Raw genomic sequence first — 13,934 nt, forward strand, 5'->3', positions numbered from 1 at the left:
GAGCAAGACTAGCCTTGTAAAGTTAGTCCGTGCCAACTACGAGAGATAATGTCGACAAGTAGTACATGGGATTTCATGTATCATTTCAGATTCCTCCAAATTTCCGCTTATCTGTCTGAAACTATTAATGATATATGGTGTCTCTAAAAGTTCTACCAGAATTCCAATGCAATATTAAACATGTCAAATGTCATTTTGACAACAACGCTGCCATAGAAGATCTTTAGAACAGATGACCTTCACCTTGAACATCTTTTGTGCCATGTGTGCCATATAGAGCCTGGATCAATGTCAATGATGTGTGCCAATTATGAAGAAATAATTTCAATCTGTTGATTATTTATATGATATATAAATATACATCTTATATCACTATTGCAGGGTTTTTTTCGCACGTTTTTTAGGGGGATTTTTTTATCCAGTTACAACCTTTGACTTTCACTTCCCCCCTTTGTGCTGGTGTTACTGGACTTATGAAGAGGAAACTGTAAGAAGTGGCCATATTAAGAAACCTGTTAAGGGCTATTAATCTGACATTTTTCTTCAAAATGTATTGAAATTTGGTATAGGTGTAGTTAGTAGTGGAGCCTAACATGGTTGTTCCATTTTATGAAGAAGTTTTACCTTTACAGCATAATAGCTTGTCAACAAAGCTAAATGCTGTCATGGGCAATAAACATCAACGTTGGTGCAAAATTGGAAAAAACGTAGCTACCATATTTCATCAAATTATCTGCACACATGTGTGCATAGGGGAACAATGTCAAAAGTAGTTTTTCGCATATGGTTGCCATGGAAACCAAATTTGACTTCGAAATATCCTGTGATCCCTGGAAACCCTGACACTGACCTCTTCAGTGGAAAGACCTTTGACCTTTAGCAATTTCTAAATATCTTTTCCCCGAAACCAATTGAGTAATGAAGCTTATATTTGGCGTGCAGCCTTCTTAGGATGGTATCTTATCTTGTTCAAATCAGTGATTCTTTTTGTTTTCTTTTCTAAATATTGAAAAAATGACATTGCACAAAAAGGTTTAAAAATCGTTATCTTTAGAACCACTTGGCCCAGGGCTCAAACTTTGTGTGAATGTAATGACCGTCAGATCAAAGTTTGTTTATAGCATCACTATGTGTACTCAACATCGAAACAAAACATTTTTGTTCTTTTTCCCAGGAAGGGTGGTTGGATAGCCTAGTGGTTAAAGCATTCACCCATCACGCCAATGACCCTGGTTTGATTCCCCACATGGGTACAATGTGTGAAGCCAAATCTGGTGTCCCCTGCCGTGATATTGCTGAAATATTGCTAAAAGCAGCATAAAACCATACTCACTCACTCACTTTTTCTAAGAATCTATATATCTGTACCAAAATGAGGTTGAATTGTCATCAAATTATTACTTCATAAGTCAGGTGAGCCACTAAGCATTGTGGCCGTGTTTTATTTTGTAAACTGCAGAATTTCTGTCAGCCATCTGCTTCATCTTCCAGGTTTGATTGTGTGGGTGACTAAATATATCCTACCTCTAGGGGTACTGGTGATATGTCTGTTGGTGCCACATCCAAATACATGCTTTTACCGAGACAGATGTTTTTCTTTTACATTTCTGTTTTTGATTTTGTCATGTGGACTTTTTTTGGGCGAAATTCATGCTCAAATACAAGGAAACTTCATCCCATCTATTACTGAGAGTAGAAAGACGAGAATGTTCTATTTTTCCTTTAATTATCTGAATTATATATATTCATAAGCTGCATGGCAAACTCCTGAACCTGAACAATCTGGTTTGGGAATACAATAATTTTCGCAAACTCTCCAGCAATAAATCTGAATGAAAAGTTCAACAACCTCACCCAGTTGGGGTTTGGTGCCAGTCAGGATGACATTCCACAGGTGTGGGATGCACAAATTCCATCGGAACATTATCATGTTTACGTTTGACACAGCTGCACTGCTTGGGTCGAGCGATAGCCTCACGATCCCAGTCAACCAATCAAATTGCCTGTTATGGTGTAAGTTGGAATGTACCACACTTTCTCAAGTGTCAACAAAGGCTATTGATCACAAGAGTAGGCGGGACCACTAACAAGTGCAGGTAAGTGTGATGTACGCAAACATTAAAAACTATTTTCCTAGAATATCGGCCATAAATTCTGCAATGTCTACCTTGTGACAGGTGGTGTGGACAATAGCATGTTGACAATAACAGCCACTGACAGGTTGCTGCATACATTGATTTCCTCACGATCACATAATGAGAATGCGTGTGAAGGAATTCAAGATACATATATAATTTGGTTTTGGTTATATTTGTTTATGTATATCTGACATAAACATGAGCAATATTATTTCTGTTCTTTAGTGTTTGAATATTAAATTTCTATGAATTTCTGGACATAGATTCTGAATAAAAAATTAGGGTGATGAAATAGGCCTATGGTTGATGCTCCTGTTGGTCAAATCCCATCATCAACTAATAGACTATAACCCAAGTGTTCCCAGTTAGGATATAGCTGTGATGTTAAAAGTTGGGTCACTCAGGCTAAAATATCTTGAAAATGTATATTTTTATTTAAAGCAATAGTCATGACTGATTGACTACAAAATTTGATAACCAGGGACTTAATACAAGAAAGATCTTAGCATGAAGTATATTGTAGTCTGTGTTAGAGTATGTATGACAAAGCAGTAAGTTCATGTCAAGTTACTAGTAGACCTTTTAGCGATCTACTCATGTCAATGTTTCCACAATCCACATACCCCGGGAACCTGTGGGTATCCCAGGTTACAACAGGGCCCCGTTTCACAAAGCGAGTGTACCGTTAAGACTGTTGTAAAGGCAACGCTAAGCTATGGGAGTTACGATAGTCGAAGCCCTATGATTGCTTTGAGAAATGGGGCCCTGGTCACGAGCAACCTGTGCTTGTCGTAAGAGGTGTCTGAATGGATTGGTTGGACAGGCTCAGTGACTTGGTTGATAGCGTGGCGTCATACCCCAAAGGCATGGGATATTGCACAAATATCAATCACTGGTCTGTCCCGACATCCCCCTGTTCTATACAAGGATTATTGCTGACTGTGGCATTCAACAACAAACTTTTCAAGGTGGTAAAAGATAACAGCAAAAGTAGTTGATGTTAATGACTTTATTTGTACTTGCAGCTATAACTGACAGTGGACAGTTGCTACCGTGGAGTTACTAGACTAGCTTCATCAGGGAGAGACCAACAGATGATACAAGATGAAGACTGTGATACTGTGGGGGGGGAGTACTTCCATGCGATGACTAGTCTACTAGTCCCCGAGGTCCCCCCTCCACAGGATCCTGTCCAGTGTAGCCATCACATCACCCATCATACCCAGAGGATCGCATGTGTTCCTAGGAACGCCAAGCATGATGGTTATGTAGGTATAATATGAGAGAAAATGCTTAAAATGTTTAGGTTACTCACGCCAGTAAGTAAACGTGTTTAAACCTTCCTATGTTCACATGAAACTCTGGGTATTTTCTGTTAAATAGCTCCTAACTTAATTTTTCATACCAGTCTTGGACATTCAACATTAATCTCATGAAAAGCATTTTCCAGCATGGTTCTTGAAATGTAAACAATTCAAACAAATCTCATCAAAATCACTTTTTGTGGAATACCCTTTTTCGCTGCTCGATTGTCATGACAACACTGGGTGATGTGACGCTGTAGGTGTTGAATACATGATGCAATGAGCCTGCAATGCCAACATGCAGTGGCTACTGTAGAACGAGGGCATTATTGCTGGCAATGACTGAAGGAGAGCTAGACAAGTCTAGAGTGGTTCTTGTATCATACACATGTACAGAAATCATTATGATACTACAGGACAAATAAAAGTCTACAGATTTTAACAATTAACAAGAAAATCACAGCATATATGTTTGTCTCTCACAAAAAGCTTATTATTACAAGGGTAAAACAAGTATTATGATTGTAGGGAACCCACATGTACATCAACCAACTGTTAGACTCCAGTACTGCATGCCGAGAAGAACCTAGCACTGAGCAGAGATACACAGCTAACTCAACACAGCAGGAAATTGCACATGTTGGGGGCGGTCAAGCTCCTTGAGATATTAAGTCAGAATGATTGCACATCAAAGTGATTGTTAATACACAAATCTTGCACTTTAACAACCATTCCACACATTGGGGCAAAGCAGCAATATTGTTTGGTAAATGTTCACTCTTGATATATCTGTTATAGTTCCTCCATCAAAAGCCAAATTACCTTTAATCGAATTAGAGGAAACTAAATATATGTGTGTGTATTTGGAGAAGTTTAAAGCCTCAAAACTTACTGCATTTTGAATCCTAGATTCTGTGGTTTCAAAGGGTAAGTTGGTTGTGTATGCCTTCAGTAGGTCTGTTAACACCGTACTTTGGTCAAATGAGTGTGTTGCCGCTTTGTCTCAAACTGTGGGAATTATCATCACTACACTGTCTACTCATCGTAAACTAAACAGACAGGTAATCAGACTCATTCAGGCAGTGGGACACACTGTACATCCAGCAACAATAAGCTAGAGCTATGTACAGATAAAATGCTCTCAGAAACAACAGCCTACTCTCTCACCAAGGCAACAGTTGCCATGAGATACAGTAGGCTGCCATGGTGATAGAGTTGGTAATGGCATGCTGATGACTAGGTATATCAACAATGTGCTCTCCAACATTTCTAACAGATGTATATTCAAGTAATTTTTACAACAACAAGAGTTAATGTCTCACAAATTTTCTACACTATACACAAATTTATCAAGATAGACTTAGAAACTGGGTGTTAATGGTGAGTAATGCAATGAAAGGGACAAGAGAGTTGCCGTTTTAGTAAACTGTGATACTTGCTCTGTCAACCAGGTTGACAAACTGTTACAATTTAGAAACCCTTACAGAAATGATTGAAACGACAATTACCAAGAACCTCTTTTTTTCTAGTATACCAGAGTACTCTTTGGGCAGTGAATCAGAAACTTGACAGTTTTATGTGAACAGAAACCACTTCAAGAGTGATGATACATTTTTCGTAACTGTATGTAGAAGAATTGGTCCTAGCTAAACCTTACATCTGAGAAATCCTTACACACAACACTACACAAGGTTTGGTTACCATGGCAACTCACCATTCATAACAACAAGGTGTTAACATGCTTAACTCCTCATGTTGCATATTACAGTTATACGCCAGATCATTGTGGTTGATACATATCACATGTCAAGATCTTCTACAATGAAAGTCATCCCATTTCACCCCAGATTACAGAAACCAGAAATGGAATGTCCGAGAACTGAATGAATGTACATGCTGTTGATGACAGACTGGAATGTGCTAGACTGTTGAAACTAAAGACAGATGAGACAGAAGGAGATCATTCAATGTCATTCCATTCGTATGTTGATATTAAGAATCCTCCAGAGAAGAACAAAATGAACAAATAACAAAATGTCAAATATTACCGAAACCAAATATAAATATTGGCAGATATGCCAAAGTAGAAATAAATATCTTCAATATAAAAAGGAACAGGAAGGTTAACCACACAAAAGTCATAAAATGTAAGTGGATTTCTATTTGAAGTACACTCCTCTAGATAACAATCGGCAAGAAAAACGGTACGGGATCATCCTGCCACAGAAAACTTGAGCTGGCTTTATATACATACAGCTAAATAGGAATTAGCAGAATGTGCTGTCAAGCAATAACATGTTAACGGATCACAACAGCATAAAAGCATGAAACAATGTTACGTTCACGCTATTTTGGCATGATGTTACATCCCTGACGTCGTCTTTCTTGCTGACTGTTCCTGAGATTCTAAGCTAGATCAATCTAATATGGCTGCCACTCTGGCTACTTCCAGACAAACTGATTACAAGTGATGTTTTCATCGTCACTGTTAATACTTGCTTGTCTGAACAGTGGGCGTGAGCTGGACCTGCCGCAAGAATCCCCACTTCGTTTGTCTATACAATGTTTTCCTAACCACTAAGTATGAGCAATAAACACTCGGACAGTCCTGGTCAGAATACTTGGTCCCATATCCAGCTATGTTAACAATGAAAACAGAAGATGCCCTACTTGAGCTGTCTAAATACATGGAATTGCAGATGTTAAAGTATTGATCAACAGACATTCTCTACAGGACTGAATAGTTTAGTGAATATCTTGAATCCTCATTCCTGGACTTGTCATTAATGACAGACTGACCCAAGTATGTTAATTGTCGGGCAAGTTGGTTCGCATACCAAATAACTGTATCAAAGGGGAAAAAGTGAATATTGAGTCTCTACTCCCAATGAGGTCAAAATGGAATAGAAAACATTAAGCTGAAGTATGCCCAAACCGACATAAATCCTCAAAGGAGGTATAGATTTCCAACCATTCCCTGTACATACAAAATCCAAAGACATTCTTGTCCTTTTCATTTGGATTTAAATATCTCCCATAATAGTCACAGAATTTATAGAAAGATGAATGCATCAATCAGCAGTCTAAAACCACTACAAGCCAGATGTGAGACTTGAGTTATTCCCCTTGATACAACCATTTGTTGGTAGGTGTCGCTGATCAGCACTGGCAGCCACTGCCTTGTGGGTTTGTGTTCTCCGTCAGCCTGGTGGCCTTTGTCTGGCTGTTGGCGAGAGTGGGATCAGAATCGAGGCTCTCCGACATCTTGTCACAGATAATGTCAACCAGGCGCTCGAATACAGCTTTCACATTGATGTTTTCTTTTGCTGATGTCTCGAAAAATTCCAAACCTGAAACAAACAAGTAGGGTACCGATAACAGGAAAAGTGGCTAGTTGACATGAAACATTCTATTGACATGGATTGAAACATTTTGCCTACCAAACGGTTTCAATTGAAACTTTGTTATCATATTTCTACTCAAATAGAAAAAAACCAGAAAAGCAAACATAAAAGAAAGTTACATGATATGCCTTCCAAAACAATTTTGGTCATAAATTCTTAATGTGAGTGATAGAATTAATTTATTACTGGTATCATGCCTACATCCTCTTCTTGTATTGGAAAGAAACTAAATATTTTTATGGACTATTCTCAACAGAGCAAGACTATATAAGATGGAATACAGCAACGATCAAAGGTTAACAATATATTGGCAAAACTGAGGAAATGCTAAAGGGCAAAGCTTTGTCAAATTATGTTGATGTTGAAGTTTAACAACAGTCCCCTTGATCTGACCAACCTTGTAAGACTCTCCACAACCCAAGATGTTCAATCATGAGGTATAATGGTGTTACAGAGACTACAAAACCTAAACTTATTGACCTTGCTAACAGAGCACCGCTGCCACACATAATGTGCGTGTGTGTGCCTGTGTGTGTGTGACTGTAGTTAACACTGTATATGTTTTTTCCAAATCATATCTATACTGGAAAATACAAACAGTTTTCTACCAGATGGGTGATATGGTATGAGTTTGAAATATTTTGGGACTCATACACATGGAACTGATGAGTGCTTTGATGATTTCCTCAGTAAATGTAAGTCGCACACACTGTCCTGTTTCTAAGGAGAAAAAATCCTAAATGTTTTAAACAGGGGCATATCCCTTGAGTTATTTCCAGTTGTTGATCTGATTAATGGGACAGGAGTGAAGCTTTCCCTACTGAATAAAACAAGTGTCATAATCCACAAACATACAAGTGACAAATTTCATTGCTCCTATAACTAGCCACAATAATGTGTTTTGTGTCTGGCTGGGAAAGGGTGATCTACTGAAACTTTTATAAACAGGTCTCCAATGTAATACTATTCTCGCAACATGCAATAAATCCCAATAACATTTCACTGAAATCCTTTTTTGGACACGCTGAGAAAGACAATCCTCTTAAGTTTTTCTACCATTTCATCAATATATTTCCACAGTAAGTTACAAGAGCTTCTGAGTTTGATGTGCTAGCACTAACACTAATGGCAACAGCAATGATTTCACATGTTAAAACAACTTTCAATGATAGGACAGCTTGTGGCTTAATGTGTTGTTAAAATGGAGTCTCCACTGCGAGATGTCCTTATCCACTTGAAGGTCACATTAGCTCTGACATTACCGTTGAAACCTAAGCACTTAACTCACACACATGAATCTGACTGGTAAAGTCAGGTGACATGCAAATGGCATGGATATTTAATGTGGTCATCTGAAGATGTGGATATTTGCTTTTATTACATGATAACATATTCAGCACACTGGATAAGGTCAGCATGAACTCTCCTTAATGGCACTGCAACCATGGTTGGAAATACAATACATATTCCATCTATTTCTCTCTATTAAAACATTATTTCCTGGCATTAATGCATTGTGATTCATTACAAATATCTGACACTGTTAAATTGTTTTAGGCACATGTACAACAAAATAATGTCCTGATTTACTGCAAAACATGAGTATGATTTATTCTGGCATCAAGATGTTACCATTTTAGTTAATACCCAGCAATTTTACTTTTAGTTTTACTCATTTGAAAAGAAATATCTGTCACATAGAAATAAAAAATTTACATTCATAATGTATCACATCTGTAATAACATGTGCTGAAAACCTGGAACAGAAGGCAATAAATGTTGCATCAATGCAGTATGTTGCAAGCTGGGTGGAAATTACACATCACAATGGTAATAGGATAAATCACAGGAGGGAGACACGATGTTAGTAGGAACATGAGTTAGTACACAGGCTGTGACAAGGAACACTGGGACTAGCAAGCAGATATATAGGCAACATACAGCTGGTTAGTACTGTGCATAATACATTACAGTAATACATAAATATAACATTATAATTGTGTTGCAGGACATCCCTGTGCAGATGTCCACCATCCACTCAATAATAGTCTCCACCAGACTGCTTCACAAAACAACAACCATGGCTGTACCTCTATCTCACGTAGCTATCATACAGTGAAACAAACACACTCCAATGTGTGCAAAACTCATAGCCCAGTCACTCCAATGTGAGGTATAAGAACACTATCCACACACTAGTTTAATGTTGTACTTTCGTTGATCTTGTTTACAATCATGTATGTGATTGGGCCCCTCCCCTAAATAGTAACATTACCCATATAGCAATAGTGAGGTTATTACAATGATTGACTAGTTCACTACAACTGAATTATCAATTATCTGCATTCAAGAAGTAATGTTCCCAAGGCGTCAGACTTTTGGCATTAACTCACTAGGGACAGGCAGTCCATATCTCCCCCATAGCATGTAGGTTATTGTCCACATGTTTCAAATATCCAAACTGATCCATCTTTTAACTTGCAAACCAAATTTGTTATCTTGAAGTTGAGTTGGGAAAGAATGGGAATCCATCATTTAAGATGAACAGTTTATTTTTATTTATTTCATAAAGATCCTTCCTCCAAATCCATCCTTGTCAAGGGCATATAAAACAGTTATTGTATAGCCTCATACTTAGAGACAGGAAAATACTAGAGAAGAGCTTAAGCTCTGACTGTGGTATGCCCTAAGTACGTTAGCCTTGTCTGTCATCCACAGTTAGCTTGATTGTCATGAACTCTACACATATCATCCCACGTACATATACACACAGCTAATTACCTCCTGGCAAATACATGGCTAATCAGGAAAAGAGCCATTGGTCACTAATCTATGTACAGACTGCACACTGCATGTAGTAGCTTTGGAAATGCAGGTTAGGGAACAGAAAAATAAAAATGTTCATAATTGATGCTTGAAACAGAGTTGGGTAAACTGTCAAAAGCTAACGACAGCCATTTGCCTATTTTCTCCAGTGCAAAATGTCTCTTGACACCAAAGTACTGAGCTGTACTAACAACCTTGGTCCCTCTGCATGAAGGGCCAGGCAGGATGTTATATACTGTAAAAATTCAATAAATGCCCGCCTTAAATAAACACTGTCAATCGACACACCGAAGGAAACAAATGCCTGCCTCACATAAATGAAAGGCATTAAGTTTTAATGTGGGCGGGGCGAAATGACTAAAAGGATTTACGTTTTATTGAAAAAAAAACCCCAAAAACTTTTGATCTGCCCCTTTGACACTTGCAAAACATTTAGAAGATTCATTGGAAACAACTGAAAAAACCTGCATGCTTAAAAATACATGGGTCGAATTATCTTCCACAATAAAGAAAATCTGGTGCTTATTGAAGAACCTTGAGTAGTTCAAATATGGTTACAATGCAACTAAAAGGATAATAGGTCAAGATGCTGATGTGTCTCACAATGCATTAATTTGTTGCATGTCCTAGTGTGACAGTAAGACATTATATGATAAATGTGGACAAAATTCATATGCCCTTTTTCTTTTCAGCATTATCATAGGTCTGATAATTTGTAATGTTGTGAGATTAACAAATAAGTGTTAGGCTGAACAGCTGGTCATTAAGTTAAGGTGTTTTGTAGTTCGTCTTTTGTTTTACTGCACATTCAAAACTTCATTGTGAACCTTGATCAGTTCCCATTAAGAATATGGCTAATGACTATTATCCACACAACTAATTAGGGTCAGCTGATGCTAGAGGAGGACTTCTGTTGGAATTTTTATGGCATGATGACATCCAAAATACAGGATTAAGGCAATCATGTAATAGAGGTACGGTATTCACTCATGTAATTAAGGTATGGTATTCACTCATGACAAAAGGTTTTGGATTAATCTATTCATCCACTGTAAGGCCTTGACACTGGCTACCTTGCATTCCAAGAGGAAATACTGGCTTCGTCTAGTGATTAATGTGCAGTGTCATACATACAGTGCTTATATGGTAGACTTGACTGAATGTTATTAGATTATTTTAGTCAGTCAATTTTGCATGCCACAATCAGCAATATTTACATCGGCCTGTAAATAAACATGTCTGGTCCAGACTCGATTGTTTACAGGCTGCCATGAATATGGCAGATCACTGACTGTGGCATTAAACAACATTCACTCACTCACTCCCAAGTGGTAGATAGGATACGATGACACACAAACAGCTAGGAATGACATGACCACCCAATCTTCATTTCCCAGCAACTCTTATGAAACATTGGGTACAAATGTCAATTATCCCAACAATGTGCAAGTTACACTGTCTACATACCGGAGACAAATACAAGGACATGCTTGTTTAGCGTGAGAACGAATAAACACTATATCAGGAATCTAGACTACAACACACAGTTTGATTAAGTAACATATAATTTCACTAAACAGAGTTACATCATGGACAGGGTGCAGTCACAATCTTGCTACACGAGTTACTCTACACACAAAGTGTCAGGCCTTCAGGCACTGATGACGGCAACATGGAGTGATGAAACACTACAAGTCATGCTCTGGGTACCTAATTGGTCTGCTAGCTGTTTTCCCCTCTCAGTTGAAACCACCCGTTCATCCTCCAAGTCACACTTGTTGCCAACTAAAACAACCTGAGCATTGTCCCAGGAATATGTCTTGATCTGGGTGCACCTGGAAGAAAGCAAGAAATGTGTCTGCGTTAAAACATACCTAGGTTATCTGCTAGCTGCTGGCCTCTCTGCTCGGAGACAACACGCTGGTCCTCTTGGTCACATTTGTTACCAACTAAAATTACCTGACTGTTATCCCAAGAGTACATCTTGATTTGAGTACACCTGGAAAATGGGGGAGATATTGAGTTATGATGCCATGGTGACACAAAGAGCAGTGTCAGCATTTGGGCACCAGGACGGTACCTACCTCACCCAGAATATACACAAGGCAGGGAGGAAGTAACATCTCATGTACCATCAAAGGCTCGACGTACTTAGGAACGTGCAGTCTTTAGTTGTAGCCAACAGGCACGATTAACCATGATGATCCATGTTGACGTGATATTTACATTTTTGATTTCTTTCCCAGGTTCACTGATCAACTTTGCCTCCTGGCAGGAAATACAGGTTTTCTAATGTGCTCCAGATGAGTGTCAACTTAACAATCTCTGGGACAAGTGGATTCAGGGTGGACCATATGATTGGTTCAGAAGAAGATCAATGCCCTTGACCTTTTGAGTTACAGAGATGCTGCTTCAGGGTCTGGCTATATCTGAACATGACATTGCTGCACTGCCAAACGTCACGTTCAGAAATTAGTGAAACAAAGGAAAGCAAACAAAACAAAAACAGAACACAAACCCAAACCCAAACCCAGCAGTCAGGCGATAGGAATTGAGTCCTACCTAGGTCTTTGGACAAGTCCTCCCCTTCCTTACTATCGACAACCCGGGACTCCTCGAGGTCACATTTGTTACCTACTAGTAATACACAAGCATTACTCCACGCGTGTGTCTTGATTTGTGTGCACCTGTGAATTGAGACAGACCAGGCATGCAGGAAACGGAAAGGAGAACTAAACATAGTGGAAGTATAGAGTCAGCTGAAGAAATAGCCATGTTAATTACACCTATAGCCCCTGTTATACAAAATGTTTGTGTTGATTACTTGCTGATAATCAAATCAAGTTTTTCCATCAAACCCATTATCCCATTAGAAGCTGCATGGGTTGCATCCAGACAGTTGCAGAAAAACAAGTCCAGTAACATTTTTTACCATTCTACCTATCTTAACTTCAACATATTTTTCAACTGGTATATCCCAAACCAATAGGAAAGTCAAATTGTCCTTTAAATATATATGAAATAATTTCTTCAGCTGACAAGATTATGATGGAAAGACAATAAAACAAAACAAAAATCTACAAGATCAACTGAATCATACAACTAGAGGAATATATATGATGAAAGTGTAGCATGTATTATGACATAGATATTGACATTATACAATAGTAACCAGAATAATGGGGTCACATGGTGATGAAAAGCATGTTTACTTTAGACTCTCACTACATCAACATGTAAATACAACACATACATTAGAGATTCTAGGCTACATCTGTTTTATCTAGAATGGTGAACTTTTTTCCAGACATATTATACTTGTATGTGTCCGGTACATAAAGAACAAACCAATTCTCAAAATCCACACCTTGTCTCATTAAATGAAATATCATACTTGAATTACTTAGATGAATGAGACCAGTATTGTACCACACAATCAAAATGTTAAATACAATTACAAGTAATTAGTACTGTTCTGGCAAGAATGTGCACAATAATCAGAAATGGATATCATTTGTCATTGATATGATCATAATGAAGGCAATTTTCTCCATTCCTATTTGAGCTAATGGAAGATGGACCAGGTTTTTAGTTAGTATTTATCCTGATCTGTTACTCAACACAGATGTTCATGCCACGGCTGGCTGCAATAGACTGTCATACTGTACTGCACATGGTCATACTGTACTGCGCATGGTCATACTGTACTGCGCATGGCTATACTGTACTGCACATGGTCATACTGTACTGCGCATGGTCATACTGTACTGCGCATGGTCATACTGTACTGCGCATGGTCATACTGTACTGCGCATGGTCATACTATACTGCACATGGTCATACTGTACTGCACATGGTCATACTGTACTGCGCATGGTCATACTGTACTGCGCATGGTCATACTGTACTGCGCATGGTCATACTGTACTGTGCATGGTCATACTGTACTGCACATGGTCATACTGTACTGCACATGGTCATACTGTACTGCACATGGTCATACTGTACTGCGCATGGTCATACTGTACTGCGCATGGTCATACTATACTGTACTGCGCATGGTCATACTGTACTGCGCATGGTCATACTGTACTGCGCATGGTCATACTGTACTGCGCATGGTCATACTGTACTGCACATGGTCATACTGTACTGCGCATGGTCATACTGTACTGCACATGGTCATACTGTACTGCGCATGGTCATACTGTACTGCGCATGGTCATACTGTACTGCACATGGTCATACTGTACTGCACATGG

General features: G+C 38.6%; 1 protein-coding gene across 8 annotated transcripts in view; it reads right to left on the bottom strand.

Annotated features, from left to right (window-relative positions):
- Window positions 1-3,132: 3,132 nt before the first annotated feature.
- The window catches only part of LOC124119630 (ras-related protein Rab-3), a 72,218-nt gene continuing 61,416 nt past the window's right edge, over window positions 3,133-13,934 (bottom strand). For 6 of the 8 annotated variants that reach the window (XM_046482208.2, XM_046482204.2, XM_046482205.2 and 3 more), the window contains exons 4-5: window positions 11,383-11,507; window positions 3,133-6,792 (exon numbers count right to left, since the gene is read on the bottom strand). In XM_046482208.2, coding sequence (XP_046338164.1) covers window positions 6,602-6,792; window positions 11,383-11,507 — 316 coding nt within the window. In that variant the 3' untranslated portion in view covers window positions 3,133-6,601. Of the gene's footprint in view, window positions 6,793-11,382; window positions 11,508-11,546; window positions 11,672-12,234; window positions 12,360-13,934 lie in introns of all 8 variants that reach the window. The other 2 variants (XM_046482202.2, XM_046482203.2) reach the window with 2 other exon arrangements.

Source organism: Haliotis rufescens, unplaced genomic scaffold, assembly GCF_023055435.1.
Source record: "Haliotis rufescens isolate VD_foot unplaced genomic scaffold, xgHalRufe1.0.p SCAF_2, whole genome shotgun sequence".
Classification (NCBI taxonomy): Eukaryota; Metazoa; Mollusca; class Gastropoda; order Lepetellida; family Haliotidae; genus Haliotis; species Haliotis rufescens.